Below are 22,716 nucleotides of genomic sequence, written 5' to 3'. Positions count from 1 at the left end.
CTGAATTGCACTACTCATTGCCCTCCAACCACTCCCAAATATTTCTCAGCCTCAATTTCCTTATCCATGCCCAAATTTCCAATTATCTTCCCCACTTTTTTTTTATACCCTCCCACACCAACAGCAGTGTCCCAAGAAGAGCTGCTACTCGTCTCCCTTACTCATTCCTAAACATCCTTTGCAAAACATCTCCCCTCTAACTGGACCAAGAGCCATTCTGCTGACCTAAGATGTCTCTGAGCAAAACCAAGTCTTCCAAGCAAAATCTGCCCTTTGACAAGATTCCTTTCCCCCCACAAAAGGAGGATGCAAATGTTCCGTAGCAGCAGCATCACCAGCATTTTCTAGCTTGAGCAAAACAGCTTTTTCCCAACCTCCCTTCTACCACCTCAAACATTTGAGAAAGCCCTTATGGGAAACTAGAAAGAAATAAGAAAAAAATAGAATCAGCCAGGACCAGACACCCAACACAGAAAATTTCAGTCTGAGCAATTAAAATTTGGCAGAGTTATAGGAAAGTGGAAGCAGTCCTGCAGCAGTGTGCCAGACAACCTTTATAACAGCCTATGCATCAGTTCCACCTGTAACAAAATACAGCACATCACACATCAAGGAAACACAGGCAGGGGGAAGCAAAATGCCTTCCCTGCGTTTTTCTCAGCAATGAACAGAAGCCTGTCTCTCCCAGGACAGATCTGCCATCAGTACTCCTGGAACGTATTCCAAGTGCTTCTTTGCCATGGGACATTTTCTCCATCACTCACAAGATGCTCTTTTCCGTGGAGACAGTCTCTAGGAGTAGCTGCCAGGGTGCTTTTTGCCTCCAAAAGGAGTTGAGTTGGGAGAGGGAGTGGGAGAGAGCTCACCTGGACCAGGTCCAAGGCAGAGCCACCCAACCCACCCATGGGTCAGGCTCAACACCACCCCACAGCCCTCGTGCTCCCAAGGCTCCTACTCCTGCCCCCAGCAGCCCCCTCCAGCAGCACCTCACTGCACACCTCAGGGACAGGCTGTTACCACTGAGTGACAGCTAAATCCCAGTTCCTGCCCTCTCCCTCTCTCCCTCCATCCTCCTGCTCCATTTCGGGGGGGACACGCCATGTCCCACACACTTCTCCCAGGGCTCCCGCAGGCACTGCCAAGACCTTGCTGGTGACCAACAGGGAAGGGAGGTGACCTTTGCCACTTTGTCACAGCATGAGTGACAGATGGGGCCATGGAGTGCCCCATGGAGTCCTGAACGAGCTCCCGGGTTAAAAAAGGGATGGGAGAAGGTGGAACAAAGAGGAGTCCAGATCCATGCGGACCAGAACAAGTGGACTTTAATGCAAAAGGAGACAGCATTTTTTTCTTTTCCCCTAATTACCCAGCAGCCAAAAGTGTTTCCACTATTGAAGCCATTTTTATTCAGCTAAATTAAGCCAGTTGCCTCATTAATGACACCAACAAGCAGGAGCCCCTGTAATTAAACTGTAAGTTATTTTATGCAGTTCAGCTTAACGCAATGGCAGAAACGCTGCTGCTGGGGAGGGACCCTGTGCACCTGTCCCTCCTCCACGCAGCTCCATCCTCCACTTACCCTTGTTTCCAAGCTGACACATTTATTTCTGCATGGGAGAAGTTTTTCACACATTTTAATAACATGGTGCCACTATGAAAATCCTGACTGGGAGGGATTAACTTGCCAGAGCAGCTGGGGCTGAGGGAGCACGAGCGAGTGCCTGGCAGCAATGCGAGGAGAGGGGCACATCCTCAGCTGTGGTCCCCAGTGCTGGAATTGCTGGTGGCACTGCATGTGACTCCCTTGCTATTTGGGCACAACAGGTGCTTCCCATCATCTCACAGCTCACTGCAGCCTTAGCTGGGTGCTGGTGGCCACAGGAAAGGAGAATGTCACAGCCTCATATGCTGCTGTGGGGCAGCTCAGTTCAGGCTTGCTTATCCCTGCCAGATAACTCCAATGACCTCTAAAAACACTGTTACACTCCCCATCACCCTCCCTGCCTTCCCCGTCCCCCTCCCTCCTCTTCCTGTTTAGTAAGCAGCTTTGCTCATTAAGGGAAAAAATGTACTGTCCTCCCTTAATGAATGTGCTAAAATTACCCCAACAAGTCCCAGAAGCTGTGGCAGGACAGGCCTCCCCACAAATCAGGCTCTGCAAATATTAGACTTGACTGGAATCTCCAATAGCTCAGCCCCAAGTCCCAGCAGGACACGCTGGAGACAGCCTGGAAGAGGACTGGACACTGCCAAGTGCGTGCAAGGCTCACATGCCCAGAAAGCAGAGTGAGCAGAGAGGATGTGCCATTAGACTGGTCAGCCTGGGATTTCATAGCTGCCAGGAGCTCTCCTGGATTTGCTCCCTGTGCAGCCTCAGCACCAGGACACATATACTGGTGCTGTGGAGGAGTGAGACAATTAACAGAGGCCCTCAGCCATGGTCTGGCATTACCTACATTCTGCTCCTCAAGCAACACCCCAGCAACCCCCAGGGCTTTTCTGACCCCAAACACAGCAGAACCAAAAAGTCTCCAAGGTTCAATCTTCCTTTGTGCACTTGGGCAGCAAAACTATATCCTTTCTCCTGTCCACAAGTTCAGTCCTGTACCTTGTAAGGCATGTGTCACACAGCATGTGCCACAATCATCTCATTCCCCACAAACTATTTCTTGTTCTAGGACTACAGTCAGAACCTGCAATAGTTTCCCAAACTCAGAGCACCCTGCACCAGAGAGGAGAGGGGCACCACGGTGGGTGACACACAAGAAGAGACCCTGCCATTCCACATGCACACCACTGCTCCTGGAGGTGTGGGACTGGAGCAAGGAACCACCAAGCCCTCTGCATTTCTCAGTTGCAGGTCCCTTATTTTCAAACTCACACCAAAACAGGGCTGGGGGAGGCAGAAGGGGCTGGTCTCCTGCATTGTTCTCTAAACAAAAGCATTAAAAAGCAAAAGCTGCAGAGCAAGTGGGAAGGAATTAAGGCACCACAGCTCTGTCACAGGGCTCCCACAGCCAGTGCCAACAGCACATCCACCCCACACCTCTCCTCCCAGTGCCTCTGCAGTGCAGCAGCCATGTCCTGCTGCTGCCTTCAACCCAGCCCAGCCTTTATTTTAAAGGCCATCTCCTACCCCATGACACTTGCACACCCTCCAAGTCATCTCTTCTGAGGCATCTCCCAGCTGCACAAAGCTTTGTTCAGAGACAAATCACGCCTCAGAGTTTATTGCTGCTCACAGTTTCAGTTCAACACACGGTACAGATGGGAAGGCGTCACCAGATGTGGGTCACCCTGTCCCCTGTGCTTCGAGGCAGAGCAGATGCAGGGATCTGGCCCTCTGCACTACACTCATCTCGCCCTTGTTGTGTGCAGTTTCCATTGCTCTTCTCCAAAGACATCTGGACTCTCAGAGGACTTGGGGAAAGGTTAAAAGCTGTGTCAGCCCTGCAGTTGCTGTCCCTTTGCCTGCCAGCTTCCCTGCAGGGCAGAGTCCAGCAGCATCCACAGAACTGGCCAGTCTTCTGCTCAAGGAACAGAAAAATCAACTTACAACAGGCAAGAGCCTTCCCCCGTAGCTGCCCTCCTGCAACCAAGAGGTCTTCAGGACTGCACTGCCCCCACCTCATCTCTTCTGTCCCAAACTGCAGCAATTCTAGATGCATTAGACCGAAATATTACTGCACACTGGGCTTTCCTCCTGCTTTGGCATGCAGAAGTAATACAGGAGATGTGTGCCGGCTGAGGACAAGGGTTGCCAGCTGCCAGCTCCAGCAAGGGGCTGGGTTTATCCAGCCCTGTTTGCTTCAAACTGCATTGTTCTTCAAGCTGGGAACAGAGAACAACCAGGGAATGCCTCCTGCTCACGAGTTTCCAGTGAATCCAGAGCCAGCCCCACAGCCCTGCGTGAGAGATGAGCTCAGAGCTGTGGCAAGGCACAGCTTGGGGGGATGGCATGGGAAGGACAACAATGCCCACAGGGCATTTCCCAGCATCTCTGAGTACACTGTAATTGGACTTTGACCATATTAGAGGTTTTTTCCAACCTTAATGATTCTCTGAACACGCTAGAGGCAATAGGGACAGGTGCTCCTCAGAGGAACCACCCAGCCCTGGGAAATGCCCAGGCAGACACTGGGAGAGCTGGACAAAGTCCACACAAGAGCCTCCATGTCAGCTCATTGAGCACAGATGTGCTGGGACAGGTTCTGGTCCTCCCTCTTCCTCCTGAACAAGGATTGTGATCTGAGCTGTTAGAGGGCTCTTACATCAAATTTATATTAAAAAAAAAAAATCAAATATCCCCACCTACTCAGATGCCCAGAAATCAATGAGCCTTGAATAACCTCAAAGGGGTTAGCAAAGAGAAAACTAACAGCTGGGCCTGAGCCCCAGTTTTCCTGACTCAGGGAGGAGTGCCAGAGGCTGGGATACACTGGGATGGTAGCAAGAGCTCTGCAGAGCCTCTGAAGGAAGGAAGGGGTATAAATACTAAACTATATATATATATATATATATATTTCCAGCAATAGCAAAACAACAGGGCATACGGCAGGCTAAGCTCTCGGCAGACTCTGCTAAATGGTTTCCAATTAATTAACTGATTACATGATAGAACAGAAGGGGATTCAAGTGAGTGCTGTTGACCTTTAAGAATAATTAATATCATCAGGATAGCAAAACTCGTCCAAGAAAAATAATTAGGAAGATTCTAATATTGCCTCCAAAGCCACATTGAAAGGGGTGAGGAAGGTTCTGGTTAATTCAGAGGCACAGTTCCCACGTATTTCCTAGGAAACCCATTTCTCCCTTACACTTGCTTCCACCCTCAGATCTCCCACACACACGTGCTTCTTCCCTACCCCAGTCAATCCTCCCCCTCCTCTCCAGATCCATTTCCCTTTCACCTCTCCTACACCCCATCCCCATTACACTCTCCATGTCTTCCCGAAAGACTCCTTGCTCCAAATTCCTTGTTGTAACTTTCTCTCTCCAGCCTGGCCCCTGTCCCTGCCACAGACTCACCCCATCCCCTGCTCCTCTTTGGCCAGCCCAGAGTTCCACTCTCTGCCTTCCTGAACCTCAGGAAGAAGCCCTGGTCCCTTCCACATGACATCAATCCACTTTTTATCTCCAGTCAGCACTGGCACCTTCATAGGCTGACAGAAGGCAAGCACTACATGTCATCCCAAAAAAAGCCCTTCCCTGCTTTTCCTCAGCAGTCAATTCCATCCCAGAGGCTGGTCTGGGAAGCACATGTAAGAGATGCACAGCAACAGGAGGAAGATGGGAAACTCATGAATCCCATTACACCTCACCAAGCACATGAATGCTCCCACCTTCACTATTTTCTCCTTGCTCCTCCTTTCCCAGTTTGCTTGGCCCCAGTGTCATGCGTGGGAGAGGGGCTGGAAAGCCACTTAGCCAAGCAGGAACTGTAGTGCTGAGCTTCTCAGGGCAAGTAGCCTGGACACACTGGGAGCGAGGTTACATGAGCAGCCAACATTTCTTGTGAGGGAAGTGTAAAAAAATGAATCCTGGAACGAAACCCACCTTTGCAGCAAATAAATAAATTTCCTCTGCTGCTTATTATCATTAAAACTTCTGTGGCTTGACACGTCACTAAATTATAGATAAAAGGAAAAATGGTCTTCCTGGGCTCAGAAAAGCAGGCTGCTGCCAGAGCCCTGTGTTTACAGCAGCTAATGAGAAGAAAGCCTGCCATTAGCCTGCAGCACTCGCCCCACCTCAGCAGGGAACAGAGCTACCTGCACCCCCAGCCCTGGGAGCAGCAGCTGGGCACAGGCAGGGGGCCAGCACGGGGAGGTGCACACGGGGGAACTGAAGGGCCCATGCCATCAGCCAGCAGGGATGGCAGCTGCCACCTCCCATGCTGTGCAGAGCCTCCCGGCCGCAGCAGGAGGTGAGGCTGACATGCTCCAGCTACACCTCATCAGATGACAGGGAAAACACTCAGCTTGGGAGACAGACAGCAGCGAGCAGGACCTGCCTTACCCAGGCTGCTGCCTCCCCCAGTGTCCGTGGGGTGGGCATGGGGAGCAGGGATACAGCAGGTGCCCGGGACACACCTGAGCATGGGTATAGGAGCATCTCTGCCCAAAAACCTGTTTGCAGCACCTGAGCACACAGGGAGGAAGTGTGCTCTAAGGAGAGCCCTGCCTGCAGCCACAGCTGAGCCGTGGCATGATGTGCCTCCTGACAGCCAAAGGATTGCTGGGCTGAGGGGAGCAGGGAACTGGTGGGGACTTAATCCAGGCAGAGCCCAGTGAAGCCTGCTTGCTGCACTCCACACTTATAACCACTCCAAAAGCAGAAAAACGCTTTGCCTTTGACAGTTAACTCTGTCAAAATAAACAGAAATGTCTGCACACAAAAGTTCCATTTTACCCATTCTTCTGAATACATTATGTACTTAAAAAGAAGTATCTTTTGCTGGTCACTGTGAGGAATACTTTCCAATGTAAAGACTAATCACCACAAAGCACCGAGTGCTTCAGAGTGCAGCAGGCATTCCTTCATTATTCTGAGACAGCAAATTACCCACAATTATCAACACGCACAACTGGATACAGCAAACATTTAGCCAAAGCCCAGGGATTGTGGTTGCAGCGAGGTTGGACGGCAGATGTCCTAGAGAGCTACTCATGTGAGAAACCCCCAGACAGCAGCTGGGTAGTGGTGCTGCAAAACAAATCCATTCACGCTGCAGAGCACAGTCAGCGCCAGGAATCACTGCAGCTCAGAAAGTTAGCATTCACAGAATCTTAGAGAGGGTTGGGTTGGAAGACACCTTGGAGATCATATCGTTCCAAATCCCCTGCCATGGGCAGGGCACCTTTCACCAGGTCAGGCTGCTCAGAGACCCATGCAGCCTGGCCTTGAACACTGCCTGGGATATTGCAGGTATTGCAGCTGTCAAAGAGGCAGCTGGGCAGGCTGGTTGCTCAGCAGGAGAGATGGAAGAAAAAACACACTGCTGGCAGTGAAACCAGCCTGGGCACCCCACGGGCAAGCTCCCACCCCATGCCTTGAGCCAGCTTGCAGCTGCAGCCAGGAGAGCACAGGCTGGGGCTGGAAGATGGAGGAGTTTGTTCCAAGAGAAGGGCAGAAAGGCAGGGGGCGAACCGCAGGCTGGTCTGGGAGGGCAGGGAAGGCTTCAGTACAGGCAGGGAGCTGGGTCAGAGGCCCGGCGGCTGCAGGGAGCGGGACGAGCGCAGAAGGGACGGGAGGAGCCGCCGGCCCTGTCCGTGGTGCTGAAGCGCGGCCCCACCCCGGGCACCAGCACGGCTCCCTGGGGAGCAGCCTCGGGAATGCCCAAGAGGGGCTTCAGGCATGCTGGAGGACAACAGGCGTGAAACACGGTCACCCACAGCTCCCCGAAGAGACACACCACCTGGCAGCCCTCTAAACACCCTCCAGTCTCTTGCATCCGATGGAATTCACAACTCACCCCTTCCCAAATACAAATAAGGAGAGGGGTTGGTGGGAAACTCCACCCTTTGACCAGTATTCTAATAAAATTTTATAATTCCAATAAAACTCACGACTGCCTAACTTATGACATTTAAATTCCTGCCTTGTCACACACCATCATGAATTAATGTCCCATCATTCATGCCCTGTCGTATCTTATTGCTCAAATACCATATGATTTTAATGTTTCTATTTTTCTGCCCTGGTGCTTATTGCCAGTATATCAAAAAGGGAAAACCAGCCTACAGTAATCATACTGTTAGTAAACCAGGATCATGGAAAGAAAAATCCCAGGACAGATAACTTCTGTGGTCACTTAACTTCCACTCATCCTGCCATGACTGTTCATTCCCCCAGCAGCTTTCAAGCAGGTTTCCATGTCCTCAGGTACCCCCTCCCAGGGAGGGTTCCTCTTCCCTCTCACACTGGCGCAGGCAGGTAAGAAATGCTTTTCAGCACAGGGTTTGGGGAGGAAGCAAGAGGGACAGTCAGAGGCTCTTTCTGGAGCCCCTCCATGCTGCAGTGATCTCAGAAGCCTCAAAACAAGATTCATTCCTTGTCATGCCCAAATCTCCAGAAATCAACTCAACCTGTGCTGCTGGAGGTCTCAGATGTGGTGAGGTTTAACCAAGGTACAACTACATCCCTTTTTCAGGATCACACTCAAAAGAAATGCTGTGCCTCTCTTTGAGGGGAAGTTCACCCCAAGACATCCATCAGGCCACTGTTGCACAGCAAAGACTTGGTGAGAGGCTGACTCCCCCAAACCCACCAACTTGTCTGAAGTTCATATTTTACTCCAATCTTGCAGGGAAAAAAAAAAAAAAAAAAACAAACAAAAAAAAAAACAAAAAAAAAAAACAAAACAAAAAAAAAAAAACCCCATGCAACTAACCTCACATCATTGTAGGAACAGCTTCATTTTAAACATTTCCAGCATTGTCTGCAGACTTTTTTAAAGAGTGGATGGGAGAAACACAGGACCTTTTCAAAAACCACAGCTGGCCATTTCACATGTCAGTCAGAATACAATTTATCGAATTTCAGAAAGGGAAATAACTCTCACAACATTACTGGAAAGATCATCTCAACATTTCAAAGGAAGGAAGGAGAGACAAACCCAGAGTAAAATCCTGAGAGCCCAGGTTCCAGATTCATAGACATTGTATAAGAATCCACGTATACCAAACTTATTTGTGACAGAGTTATTGTAACTGATCTGACATTGCAACAGCATCCCACAACTCAAGGCCAGGTTTCATTAGAAATCATACAAGGTGTTATGCCTCAAATAGATCAAATAAAAGCAGAGAAAATAAATGTTATTCCAGGTTTTAAGATGGGGAACTGAAGCAGGACAAATCTTGGCACAAAACATGAAGTGCTTGAGTTGGAAACTCTCAGGTCCTACTAGAGTACGTTAGTCACAAACTCACTGCTCCCCCTTTTATCACAGGACAATGAACCCTCTCCACAGCCAAGCAAGGCAGCCTGCAGCCAGGAATTAGTTACCCAGCCCTCTCAATGCAGTTCAAACGATTTCAACCCAGCCTGAAGGGAAGCCACAGTCCTGCAGGCAACTGGTCTCTCCTCCAGGTGCACAATGGCTGGTAAAACGCAGAACCTACCTCTGCCACTGCAGCAAAAGGAGAAGCTGCAGTTAGCTGCTTATCAGTCACCTGCGGCAGGAAACCGGGAATAAACACGCCATCAAACCCCTGCTGCCGATTAGCATATCAGCGAGGACCTGCTCTACACTGGCATCCAGGGGACAAAGCAGATGGGGAGAAAACAGGGAAGTTTATGGAAGCACAGGAGATGTTACAGCTGTTTATTTTAGTGGCTGTGCTGTAGGCATGCCCAGAATTTTATAGGGCTGGAGACATATGGGGAAAGTGCCTCCCTAAGTTAACCGCGGCACAGTGATTTGATCTTGGAAGGGGCTGGAACAGGAACACCCTCAGAGTACAAATGGGAATCCAAATCCAAAGCTGCTGCCTGCTTCAAGAAAGGAATATTCACCTAATAGAACTTAAAGGCTGTTTAAATCTTTCTCACACTTCTCATTTTGCCTATATTCATGGAGAAATTTAACTCTTATTTAGGAAATGCAAAACAAAACACATTAAACTATCAAGAAGGTGGTTTAGGTATATGCATTTTGCTCCACCTTCCCAGGGAGCCGAGAGCTCACCCACTGTCATACACTGCGCCCAGCTGGTACACACGGCCTCGTGAGGCTGCATTGATTCAGGAGCAGGGATGGGAAATTGAGGCCAATTAAAACACAACACTTTGGGTTAGGAAGAGACTGCCAGGATGGGTATGACAGCAGTGCAGTGGTGGAAGGACCATGAGGAAGCATGGAAGCATGGAAGAAACCACAAGGAAGGAGGCAGAAGGCTCATAGGATATCCAGAATCAAGTGGAAGGTTGCAGGCAGGCACAGGGCCTGAAGCTGGTTTATGGAATGGAGCAAGAGAGAGAGAGAGTTTAACCCTGATTTATATCTAAGAATGGCTCATTCAGAGCAAGACAACAGATTATTAACACTGAGCAGGGGAAAGTGACCCTCAAGGCATGACCGAGAGGAAACAGTGTTCCACTTGGAATAGCTCAGCATCTGATTTTTTGTTTATTTCTTTATTTAGTAGAAGATCTCAATCAAGCTCCCAAACATACAGAGCAAAGAAAGTGAAGCTTGCCAGCCTTGTAGAGGGTTGCCTGTGGTCCTCTGAAAGCACACAGGCCTCAGTTTTTGGAGTGCTAAGAGTCCTGTCCTGACACAGCACTGAAGAGGGCAGAGGTAACTCACCAGCTTCATACTACCTCAGCTCCCCTAATTTTCAGGTGACACAGCCTTGTGTTTTTCCTATGTAAACCTAAACCTGTAACATAACTCTGGGAATCCCCATGCCAGAGCTACAAACTATATTCGATACCAAGGTACCAGCTCATCTGACACTGCACAACTCCCTTGAACCAAACCAGAACACTGAAGACAACCCCACCTTCAGAAAACACTACAACCTACAAAGTATATTCTGGGAAGCTCCAGATTATACACAGCTTAAATTTGCCCATGAAAAGAAGCCCATGGATCATCCAGCTCAGTCTTTCAACAGACAAAGCATGTCCCTGCAGCATTCCTGCCAGCACCTTCCAGTTATTCCCCAATCCTCATTTTGAGGAGAAAGAGACCAACATGATCACACAGATAAAAACACCTGGGAATTTGGTCCTCTGACCACACCATACTCAAAAAACAATTACCATGAACCAGACCAGGGTCTCCATCTTTAAGACCTTTGGTTGAAGACTGGAAAGAAAAGCTTGATCTTCAACCCTGTCCTCACCCTGGCAGGCAGCACTGAGGGAGTGCTCTTTGATAGAAGCTGTGTCTGGGCTGGCCCACAAACTAATTTTGAGCATGTATAAACCTCTAGAAGACAGTTTAAGAAGAGCCTCTGATGCAGACAGAAATGGTAATTATTAATTTTCTAAATAGAAATCTGACTACTTAAGCTTTATTTAAAAGCATGCCTGTCTCTGTAATTACACAGCCTTAATTTGTTTTCTTTACTACACAATAAATAAGGTGTGCACAATTACCTCTGCAAATACAAAGCAGTGCCTCCTGACTGGCTGGTTGAGTACGCAGCCGCCCAGGAAAACATTCCAAGGGAATCACAGCCTCTTAAATACCTGCTCCCAGGAAAGGGTGACTCAGGCACTGCAAACATCATCAACTTGTCTGCCTGTAGGCACAGCCTGCTCTCCTGCATGCACAGCTCTACTGTCCCACAGCCAGTGGAAGCCCTGTCCTCCCCTGTGCACCAGGTCCTGGAGCACTGTGAAGCTCAGTTCTGCTGTGGACTTCCCAGTGCCTCGTGAGGAACATGTTAATGCTGAATTTTTCCACACAAGGCACTACAACAAGTTCTCTTTACTCTGCCTCTGCCTGGTTTCATGATATGTGTAGGAAGTTGATAACCTCCAGACTTGTAGCCCTCTATCAAGTTCAAATAAATTGGCCAAAGGTTTCCAGAGTCATTAGGAGGACAGAAAGAGTGAGAGCATGCAAGGCTCTTTCCTCACTAAGCTGTGCTAAACACAGCAGCACAGTGAATATGTATTCAGATGGTTTGTGTTTCTCAAATTTGGGAGCCATACCATCCTAGAGTTTTCTTGTACAGCCTCAAGCCAAAGACTGAGGTTTTCTGTCAACACAAACATTTCCTCAGCTCAGCTGCATCACCTGCTAACACTAACACCCAGAAACCTTGGCTACAAAGGCTCAGTCTTCCACAGCCTAGACCTGTTGGTCCTCACATCCAGTGCATGAGATTGTCCAGGACCACCCCTGTGATAGCCAAAGGGCTGTCAAACATGCACAGAAACTGGACCAGGAACCTACCAATGCAACTTCTCCCAGTGAGGTGATCTCCAGTAAGGGTACACGACACTGGAATATATTCAGCTTAGATCAGATGCACATCCACCCCTATTTAGCACCCAGCCAGTATTTGTTCTAAAAGGATTGAACTGTCTCAGCCCAACCATCAGCAGAAGAGGCAGATCCATGCTGCAAAACCCACTGTTATATTTTGGATTGTCTCCATAGCAGTGATAGGCTTCACATCACCAATGATCAGACAGACCATGGAGCCCTAATTGTCCTCATTCAAGGGGAAGGAAGAGGAAACCAAAGCTATTTCTAGCACACCTCTGGCTCACAGTCACCCACGGCTTCTCTACTGATTGCATCAGCCTCAAGCCCCTTGCACTTAATACAGCTAATTTCAAACCTTAAAAGTACAGGCATGACCCTGCCAGGCTGCTCTTCGGAGGACCCTGAGGTCTACCACTTGAGCAGCTGAATGCTGAAAATCCCCTTCATGGGCTTCCCACCTTTCCTTCCTGACTCTGTGGTAGGGAATGGGGAAAAAAACAAGCCAACTTCACCCAAACCCTCACAAACCTGAGCTGCTGCAATTAGAGCTGGGATAAGTGATCTGCTTGTGATTGCACAGCTGGGGTCTGAAGACAAGCGCGTGCACAGAGGAAGGGCCAGAAATAGATGTTACTGGGAGAAGGCAGAGCTATCTGGCCCATCTGAGAGGAGGAACCTTGATGAAAGGCACTGGGAAAAAAACAGTTCAGCAGGAAGTTTTGATTTAACCCAGGATGGGAAGGGAGGCGTGTGTGGGGTGGAAACAAGCTTTGAAGACCTCACAATTTGTACGTGAGCTTCAAGTGAAAAAGAACTGCTCAGACCCAGCTTATAACACCCTGCAAAGGTCCAGCCTAGGGCCCCCACCACCCTGTGCCAACCCTCCCTGGCAGTGAAGCCATTCTGTCATTTATTAGACACATTTGTCACCTTATTGACTCAGCTCCACCAGCAGCCATCCAAACAGCCGCCAAAGGAGAAAGAAAACTAGAGTGGCAGCAAGAGTGTAGCAGTAACTCAACAAGCCCTAAGCACCAACCCGTGGTCCCAGCCCTGCGCTCAGCCCCACCACAGGAGGATTGGGACAGTATTCTTCACTCCCATCCACTCCTGTACCTCACTACAGCAGCCCAAGACTTACAGCAGAGTGACATTCCCATTAATCCTTTTATCCCTGGCTCCTACGTGCAGAGGCTGCAGAAAATGTCAGGCCTTTGAGCTGAGCTCCCAGGGAGACAGAGCAGGCAAGGAGGCACCTTGATGTGCTGGCAGAGTGCTGAGGCCATGGAGGGGATCCCAGGTGGCACCAGGCACCTGCCAGGCTGTGCAGAGCCTCTCCAGCCACCCCGGCTGCAAGGGAGCATCAAAGGCATCGTGGTCTGAGAGCCTTTGGGAAGCAGCAGGGAGCCTCCAGCCCTGCAAGCCCAGGTCTCCATCCTCAGCTGTCCAGCATCCCTCAGGGGGAACAGCCACACTGCCAAGCCCCAGGAACCGCATCAAAACCCACTGGCAAACACCAAGCAAATAATATACTTACTTGCCTGGAGCTCCAAAAGGCAAGGAAAGAAAGATGTTAAGAACATGATCAATCTTACAGGGCCCAAGCAGTAAACAAACACATATTTCATCACCACGTACCAATCCTAACTCTTGACAGAAGATGGATGTGGGGTTTTTTCCACTCACAGAAGTAATTCCAAAAGACAAAAACAAACACTTTGGGGAAAAGCAGCAACAATTGCTTGTGTACACATTAATGGCACATTCAGCCTCAAAGCTAGCATACATGGCCTGCTAAACTCCTACGACATCCAAACTAATTTCATCGGGAATCTAATGTTATTCATTTTATCTGCTAGATACATAAACAGCAACTGCACAATTGACAAACAACCATCAAAAACAAAATCAATTCAGAGTGGTTCAGAGAGAACTGCTTCCCAGGAACAAACAACTACAGAAAACACAAAACAAATGCTAAAAATCAAAATAACAAAGAGCAGAAATCAGGAATATCCCAGTGGTCAGCATTAACTAGGGTTTATTATGAAAATATGCAATTCTTTAAGCTCAGAAAGGCTCAGTTCATGTTCATAATGCCCTCAACTATTCAGGTCCTTTGGTACTGCAGATCTTCTATTTAGCAAGTACTTTACTGTCACTTAGCAACTGTAAATGGTTTTCCAAAAAGGAAGCTTTTGGGGTTTTTCAGTTCACAGTATCTCTGAGCAGACATCAAAAGACAAATACTCTGCAGGTCGCATCCATCTCCTTGCTCCAGGAACGAGTTTGTATCGATGGCCCAATGCACCCAACACACTCAAATGAATGCACTTTTTCACGAAGAAGCCACTAGCACCGCTTTCCAAAAAGCAGGCATAAACACTCCCATTCAGCACATCAGTTGGTGCCCAAGGCCAGGGCCTCTCACCAAACCCTTTTCAACTTCCATATCTACAGTGGAGCAGAGAGGGTTTGATCTTGGACACAGTCACTTGGACAAAATATTTCAAGCCCATGGAGCACCTTGCACAGTGGCCTGAAATTCAGGCTTCGCTTTATCACCTTGGGAAAAGTAAATACACATCTAGGAAAGAAAACAATGCACTTGGCCTCAAGGATGTGGAAGTTCCCTGTGACACCACTCTCTAGCTAACAATGCCCTGGCAGCTGGACACTTGTGCGATGTCCCAGGATAACAGGACTCCAGCCTCTCTGGCACAAAACATCCCTACCCCACACCCCTGCAGACACCAGTTTAAGAAGTCAATAATTAGCAGCAGAGCTGGCAGCTCCATACCCCAGGATTTGTGTCAGAAAAGCAGCCTTTGATTAAAAAGTAATGAGCGGGGCAGGCTCTGGCTCTGCGCTGGGGCAGGCGGGCAGCCGCCCCCAAACTCGGCAGAAAGGGAAACACACAGCAGCCACCAGGCTGGAGATGGTGCTGCACTTGTCAGAGCTGCCATCAAAGCCAGGGCAGTCATCAGGAACCCAAACCCCTCAGCTTCCCAGCAGGAGCTCTCACCATCCCCAACTGTAGCCCATTCTACTTCCCTGTGTGTTTTGCTTTTCCATCTCCCGCCTTTTCCCTTCCCCATCAGCATTCCCCTTCCCTCTCCTTGCTGTCCCCCACAGGGACTTTGGGGATCCACATTTCCACAGGAAGAAGAGGCAAAAGGCGACAGGAGCCATTGGCACTTACATATAGTGCAGGTGGGGGTTCTTGGCAAAGGCTCTTGGCTGGATGTTTCGTAGTCCTGAGTTCCTGATTGTCCTGCAGAGAGATGCAGAAGGGAGCAATGCAGTCAAGGCAGACAATTGCTCTGAAGCCCTGCTCAGCACACCAAGTGTGCCAGGAGCCCTCGACTCCACCACACCATTCCCAGGAGGAACATCTGTCCCAGGCAGCCTCGAGGAGCTGCGAGCAAAGAGGAATGCTGGCTTTTCATCTCCATCTGACGTGGTACCACAGCACAGGCTCAGCGCAGAGCGGCTGCTGGGCGAGGCGAGGCTCCCACATCCACCAAAGGCCATCTCCTGCTCCTCTGCTCTCCCTCCATCTCTCCAAGCAGCACTGCATAGCTAACCTAACCCACAGCAAAGTCATCTCCCATCCTCATACCCAAGAGGAAACCCCACTGCTTGCAGCTCTGATAAAGAAGGGTATTTTCCATAGGGAATTCTGGATCTTGAAGGGAGAAGAATCCTTTTCACAGCCTACTTTGGAAAAGCTCTATCTACCAGGATTTGTCAGTACTCTCAAACACATGGTGTGACTATTGGGGATGGTCCTATGCAGGGCCAGGAGTTGAACTTGATGACCTTTGTAGATCCCTTCCAGCTCAGCCTGTTCTGTAATTCTGTAAGTATCTGCTGTCTCTTCTGCTTTGTTACGTGAGGAGAGAACAACAGCCAGCCTGCTTACAAGGGTTTTGTGTGTTAAAAGTACAGCTTGCTGGGATTTGGTTACTGAGTGCTCAGCCCCATACAGCTCCTCCAGCCCACATGGGAGCTGTACTTACTGTAAAGCTCCCAGTGAAACACATTATTAGAGTCTCTGATTAGCCCTGAGCAACACTCTGCATCTCACACGCGCAGCATCCAGGGTGCTCACAGATCCAGAGGATGTAGGAGGGGGAATTAAGAGACTGGCTGGCAACCTTGCTTGGCCAGGATTCCCAAGCATATGCAAAGTCCCTTCAACCCCATGGACCTCAGTTTCCCCTCCATGACGCACAAAACTGACCTCTCTCCATGCTCAGAGAGCTGTGCAGGGAGATGCAATTCCCTTATTGCACAGCACCACCATGATGGTAACTGCACTAAATGAGGACCAACAGCCCAGCAATGAAGGATTGGTGGAGACAGCTGGAATTTCATATTGTGGGGCTGGAATGAGTCAGAGCAACACACAAGCCCAAAACCAGAACAGCAGGGGAGAGGAGAGGTCAGGGCTGATGTGTGCTGACAGAGCTGTCAGGAGCTAGCAATCCTCCTCCTCACAGAGCCAGCCAAGACCAAAAAGCATTTCATCTCTGTTTTGTGGACTCCTGTAGCAAAACACAGAGATCCAGCAGCTTAAACCGGCAGCATGGAGGCTGCAGAGGGAAGGAAGCCATGGCTCTGCTGGAAGGAAGGGGCTGCCCAGGCCCATTCCCCTCCCCAATGCACAGGACATACTCACAGCCTCTGGAGTCCCGTGTACAGCTCCATGTCAACGGCGTTCAGTGTCTGCAAGTTCTTCCAGTTCTCTATGTGTCTGTGGAGAAGAAGGAAGGCTCAGCTGTGGCACAACCAGATGGTTGCTGAGCCCATGCCAGCGACAGCACACAAAGGGAGGATGTCATGCCCTACCACCCAGCCCCATTCTGTTTTCCCAGCCTTTTGAAAAAGTCTAATAACATGGGTTTACCCCCTGTTTCAAGCACAGAACATGCAACCAAGCCATTGAATATCCTTGCCCAAGTCATTGCCCCTCCCTGCACACATCAGTGAACAAAGACATGATTCAAATGGGTCGTGCAAAAAGAGTGAAAGCAAATAAAACCTCTCAACAAAAACATAAAACCTAAATGAAAAAAAAAGCCACATATTTATCCAGTCTCTAACTGGGGTGGATAAACAGGGTCCTAGTCTTTGCTGGCTGGACACGCTGCTGGCAGGAGAGCACCAAGCTTAGTTTGGAAACATTGCCTTTATTACAAATTCCTCAGTCGCCTGGGGCAGTCTGGCAGGTGTGTTACAGAGAACAAAAACAGAAATAGATCTGTCACTGCAGGATCGTTTTCAGTAAATATTAGAGGCGGGGGAAGGTGACAGATCAGCAGCCCCAGAGAACAGGTCCCCTGTTATCAGCAGCACAGGAGCGATGCTGGCAGCAGTGTGGCTGCCTGGCTGTGGCCACTGGTCTCTGCTAAGAGGCTGCAATGCTGTGTGGTGTGAAAGGAGATCAATCCTCATCTCCCAGGCAGTTTTCGACCAGTTGTGGCTTTCTCCCAGATTAAACTGAGACACCCTCCCACCAGAAACACAAACATTTTCAAGAGGGTCTTTTCTGAGAAGCAGGTGGAGGTAGTCCTCTCTAAAGCCAACTGAGAGAGGGAAAACATCTGGCAGGTCCCATAGGACAATATGTGAAAGAAGCCCAACTTTGAAGTCTCTGAACTTGCACCCAAGCTCACATCTGCCTTGATGCAATAGTTGGCTTTGGACTTGGCCCTGGAGAAGGGAAACATCTCCAAGTGATGAAGGGTTGGAGTGATGAGAGAACACTGAGAACTATTCTGTGATTCTAGGCAGGAAGATTGCAGGACCCCACATGGTGAGCAAGCAGAAGAGGGACCTTAGACCGCTTTTAGAGCAGTCATAGGAGCCACAGATTCCTCCTCCAGCATTTGCTATGCCTTGTGCTTGCACAAGAAGAGGTGAATTAGCAGGGAAATACATGGACCTACTTGAGCCACACCCCAAATAACACTCATCTCAAAAAAAGAAAAACACAAAGCCTGGACTAAACCTCCTTATATTTCTCTGCTCTCATCATGCAGATCCAAGAAAGGAGAGACCCAAAAGAGTCACCTCTGCTTTCCACAATTTGTCTGCATGCCCAGAGGGGTTATGCTAAGGACACAGCACAAGCTCCCACATGCTGCTGCACGACAGGATAAGTCACAGTTCATCCCCAATGCCCTGCTCATCAGCTGAGATCGCCTGTGTGCTAGACAGAATGAGAAACAGGACATTATTACGGCCACTTCGTGTTCCCTGCCATTGTCTACAGCCCCCGCGAACATTTCCAGAACAAAATACAGACTGGGAGGAGTCAGTGAGGAGATCCCAGAGCTCAGTGAAATTCTGGAATCAAGGCAGGGCAGCCAGCTCAGGCCCTGGGCCATGAGATTGCAGGACTGAGCAAGGCCAGAAACAAAGGTTGAAAACATTTCCTATCTGCAACTCCTACATAGCAAAGTAAGGGTCCTCCAAGAGAAAGGACGTGGGAAGGAGGGATGGGATGGTCTTGGTTTGCCACCAGGGCAAGCTGCAGCTAGAGCATCCAAGCAATGACCTTCAGGGAGGGATGGAACAGCCCCGAGCCAGGAGTTATGGAGCAACCACAGCTGGGAAGGAGGCAGCGGCCAGATTGGCTCTTGTTTTATTGATTGTGTTAGCTAAAAAAAGTCAAGGTTATTTTTGACATGACACTCAAAGCCATGTGGGCAGCATTCTAGAAGAGACAAAAAAAGACCCGAGCTTGTTCCCAGTGACATGCCCAGGCGTGAATTTCCTATGACTCAGCACTGGTGCATGGGGGTCTTGGGGCCTCCCCATGGCATCCCCTCCTCCCCCCAGTGACAAAACACTAGACTGTAAACACAGCTCCACAACCTGTATTGAGTTCCAGCCTCCCAAACAAAGCCCAAGAGCTTCCTGAGCCAGATATACTTTAGTTCATTATTTAACATAGACATACCACACCCGCAGAGAGACAAGAAAAACAGCAGTGGAAAAACACATGCACACACATATATAGGATAATCCCCCAAACCAGCAGCTGCTTTATGTAGAGGGCAATGCAGGGAAATAACAATTAGGTGCACAGGTCAGCAAGGGTCTTTGAGTCCTTTAAAATACACAAACACCTCCCTCCTCAGGGATTTGCAGAAATGGCTTTTCCCCTTTTGTCTCTGATTTTTCAACTTAGCGTGAGTTGTATCCTTGCTCCTAGAAGTGATAAATCAGTCCTGGTTTACAGGCACCTCAAAGATACACCAGGAAAAATATTTTGTTTGGTTTCCTATTGCTTTAGAAAGAATAGTATAGCTTTGCACTGGCTGGGTTCACCTGAACCCACTTGAAAAACAAAACAGAAATGCATCTTATTCTGAAAGCTCAAGGAGTCAAGCTGTGATTGCAAAATTGGCAGTGGTTGCACAGAAAAGCAAACCAACCAAGCAGAGAAACTCCACCCCTGAAACTTCAGTCCCTCTCATGTCCTTCAGTATCTCAACTAGCTCCCCCTCTTTTCCTTCCAGGGTTTGCTTGCCCTAGAAATCTTGTATCCTCCCACTTGCTGCCAAAGACTGAGACCTTCCCTCCTCCTCTGCCGTGGTTCATTAACCCGGCAGGAACACAGGTGCCTGGTTCACACCAAATACAGCTGTGACAGCTCCCAGCCCTGCCCTGGTCTCCTCAGGCAGGCATTGAGGTTGAATTACAGTCAGTGGACTACAGTTTACTCCTCCTTGCACATCTCTAAGTACATATTCCTGTGGCATTCCTCAGTTATTACTAAGGCAAGCTGCTCTTCTGCAAGACCCAATAGCTGGAAGAGCATTACCACACTTCACAAATCCTGAGGAGCTCACCACGTGCAGACCCACCTAGACTCACATCCAGCTTCTAATCGAGACCATATGAGGTGCATCACTAACACAGATGATGTTGCTCACTTATTTTCTGGGTGGAGAATGGAGGGTAGGGCATGTTTGTTTAAACACTCACTTCCTACTCATACTTCTTGTATGTTAGAAGGGTCCTGCTGGTCCAAGTCCCCTTGCTTGCACTTGCAGAGCTGAGTTATACCATGCCTTCTACAGACCAAGTAAATTCCACCTTGGGAGTAACAAGGGCTTGGCTGTCCCAACTCAGATTGAAACACTGCACCCCCCATTCCTTAGCCAAATGTACTCGCTTGCATTTTACATCCATTTTCTCTTGTGTCAAAACTGTCTTTGCTTAAGCAGCTCTTTTTCTTTCCTGGCACTTCTACTTTTCCCTTTTACAAGCAGGAGCCAGGCCCACCCAGCTATCATTTAACAAGCCACATGATGCCAGGTCTTCTAAGGCAGCACACCTGTACCTGTGAAGTGCAAGGAAAATCGTCTCAAGTGCCCTGAAGAGTCCCTAACTCACGTCCCAGAAGTGATGCAGATATATTGCTCAGGCAGACTCCTGGCAGTGAGCTTATTTTGTTTCTGATTTCAGACCCAGCACAACTAATGCTCACACTTGGTGATCAGTGCAAGAGGAACCACTGTAATAGACACACAGAAAATGGCTGTTTGCTTTATCATCCTGTTTAAGCCCCTTTTCCTTGAGTGAGAGTGACCAGAAACTCAGAGCAGTCTCCAGGAGATCTCACTTGTGTAACAGCATGAGCAGCTCCCCAGTTACACTGAAAAAGCCCTGATTTGCAGCCTGAGATCACACTGGCCTTTAGCACAGCCCCATCAGCCAGGAGGCTTGTGTTTACCCCATTATTAAGCATCGCCCCCAGCATTTCTATCCAGCAAATCATTTCCAACAGACATGATTTCCAAGCCTTGTTATGCCCACATTTTTATCCACCCCACTTGGCATTGAAGTGTCTCTTGGGTTTGTTACTGCAGCTCTTCCTGTTGGCCACCCTCACCTGACTTTGTGTTCCCACAGCTCCAGCAGCAAAGCCCATGAGCACACTCCTGCCTCTTGTGCCAGCATCCTCAATAAAAGCATGAGCCAACATCACCTCCAAGCAGCCTCAGCACTTCTCATCTTTCAACACCTCCCACCAAGACTTCAGCTAGCACACCTGGGCCAGACAGTGTCTTCTCCAGGAAAACAAACCACTTGTGATGTAGTGCAGCATCATATTAGCCTCTCGTCACAAAGTCATCTCTATGCTGAGGAAATCAGCTGACTTTCCAAAGGAAGGCATAGGCTTAGCCTGACAAAAGCCAACCTTAGGACACCAACCCTGCATCACATCTCATGTACCCACAGACATGCTTTGGAACTTGTTGAAAGCCTTGTAGGCCACTGCAGCCAGACCAGTGGTCAGTCCCCAGCTCTGTGCTGTGTCACAGTTAACAGCAAATCTGTGAAAAGTGAAGCCCTGTTTGTCAGCTCAGCAGCTCGCAAGCATCTCATCCCTCTGATAGATCCCCCTGTGGAACCAGCAAGGCAGCCAGGTGTCCTTGGCCCAGCATCACACAGACAGACCAGTGACCTTGCTGACCATAAGGTCACCGATTCACAGGGTTTAGGTACCAGCAGGTCTTGAAAGTTCCAGGACCTTGCCCTGCTTGCTGGAAGGGGGCTGGTAGCCAACAAACCTGTGGGAGCAGCAATTCCTTTCATTCCCAGGAATGCCTGTGTCTGACAAAAAGATGAGAGGCTGGTGTCATCTTCTCGAGACTGCACAGCTCCACACGCTCCCTTTCCAGCCCAGCGCCAATGCAGCAAGGGAGACTGGAATATCCACTGGGATTCAAACACAACCAGGCTCATTTCATCCCACATGCACCAAGCAGAAGTGAAGAAACAGCTTCATGCCAATTTACTAGGCCATTTGCTTGAGGCTACTTAATGTGTCTGGCCTTCCTTCAACCTCCTCATACAACAAGGATGGCATTTGTCTAATCTCTCTCAGCTTTTCAAGCATTGTGGTCAACAGCTAAAAAAGGCATCTGACAAGCACCAAGTATTACACAGCATGTGTACACGTGTTCCCCGAATCTGTGTCTATCCCAAACTGGATATCCCACAAGGAAGCCATCAGCTCCAATCAGCGCCTGAGCAGGTGACATGTCCCTGCTGTGCAAGTGCCACCACTCATGTTTGGATGCTGGGCACTGAATAAGCTGTGTTCAGCAATTAAGCAGCACCCCAACACACACACAATTATATTATATATATACACACACATGTATAGGGAAGGCAAGCAGAGCATTTGCCTGCTCTTTCTTGTAGTGCAACAGGAAAATTGATTCGTCACCCAGGCACATTAAACCTCGCAATCCAGACAGACACATTAGCTTTCAATTACCTGATATGTTTAGCATTATAAACAAACCTCCTGGCACGCCAGCTCCAGACCATGCAAATGGGAATTTGATTGCAGTGGGAATAAAGGAAAGACCCTTCTGAACCCTTGACCAGTAAGAGCTGCCTCCTCCAAGCAGAGGTGCTGCAGATATTGGTGGGAAGCCCTGAAAGTTGGCACAGGTCCCACACAAACCCAGGGCCAAGCACAGCCATTGTGGCTACTGCCAGCTCCTTTTATCCATCCCTCACACCCAACTTGGGGCTGAGGAAGCCTTAAAGAAATCAAACATCTTTCCTAATATTATAAGGCATTTATCACATCATTTAATAACTAGAGACACAAAGGACTTGATTCCCTCAATATGAAATTTATAAAAGTGAATTGGTATACAGAAACTTGAAGGCAATTGCAGCTGAATAAAGATTTACAAGGACAACATTTTACCCATTTAGAACATAGT

The 22,716-nt window shown here is 48.9% G+C and overlaps 1 protein-coding gene across 3 annotated transcripts in view; it reads right to left on the bottom strand.

The window, feature by feature from the left end:
• NTRK3 (neurotrophic receptor tyrosine kinase 3) overlaps window positions 1-22,716 on the bottom strand; it is a 216,634-nt gene that overhangs the window by 167,213 nt on the left and 26,705 nt on the right. For all 3 annotated transcript variants that reach the window (XM_038146716.1, XM_038146717.1, XM_038146718.1), the window contains exons 2-3: window positions 16,635-16,709; window positions 15,153-15,224 (exon numbers count right to left, since the gene is read on the bottom strand). In XM_038146716.1, the coding sequence (XP_038002644.1) occupies window positions 15,153-15,224; window positions 16,635-16,709 (147 nt within the window). The remainder of the gene's footprint in view (window positions 1-15,152; window positions 15,225-16,634; window positions 16,710-22,716) is intronic.

The sequence above is a fragment of the Motacilla alba genome, chromosome 10, assembly GCF_015832195.1.
Source record: "Motacilla alba alba isolate MOTALB_02 chromosome 10, Motacilla_alba_V1.0_pri, whole genome shotgun sequence".
Lineage (NCBI taxonomy): Eukaryota > Metazoa > Chordata > Aves > Passeriformes > Motacillidae > Motacilla > Motacilla alba.
Note: the sequence above shows the minus strand (reverse complement) of the source record. Positions and strands in the feature narration are given on the sequence as shown.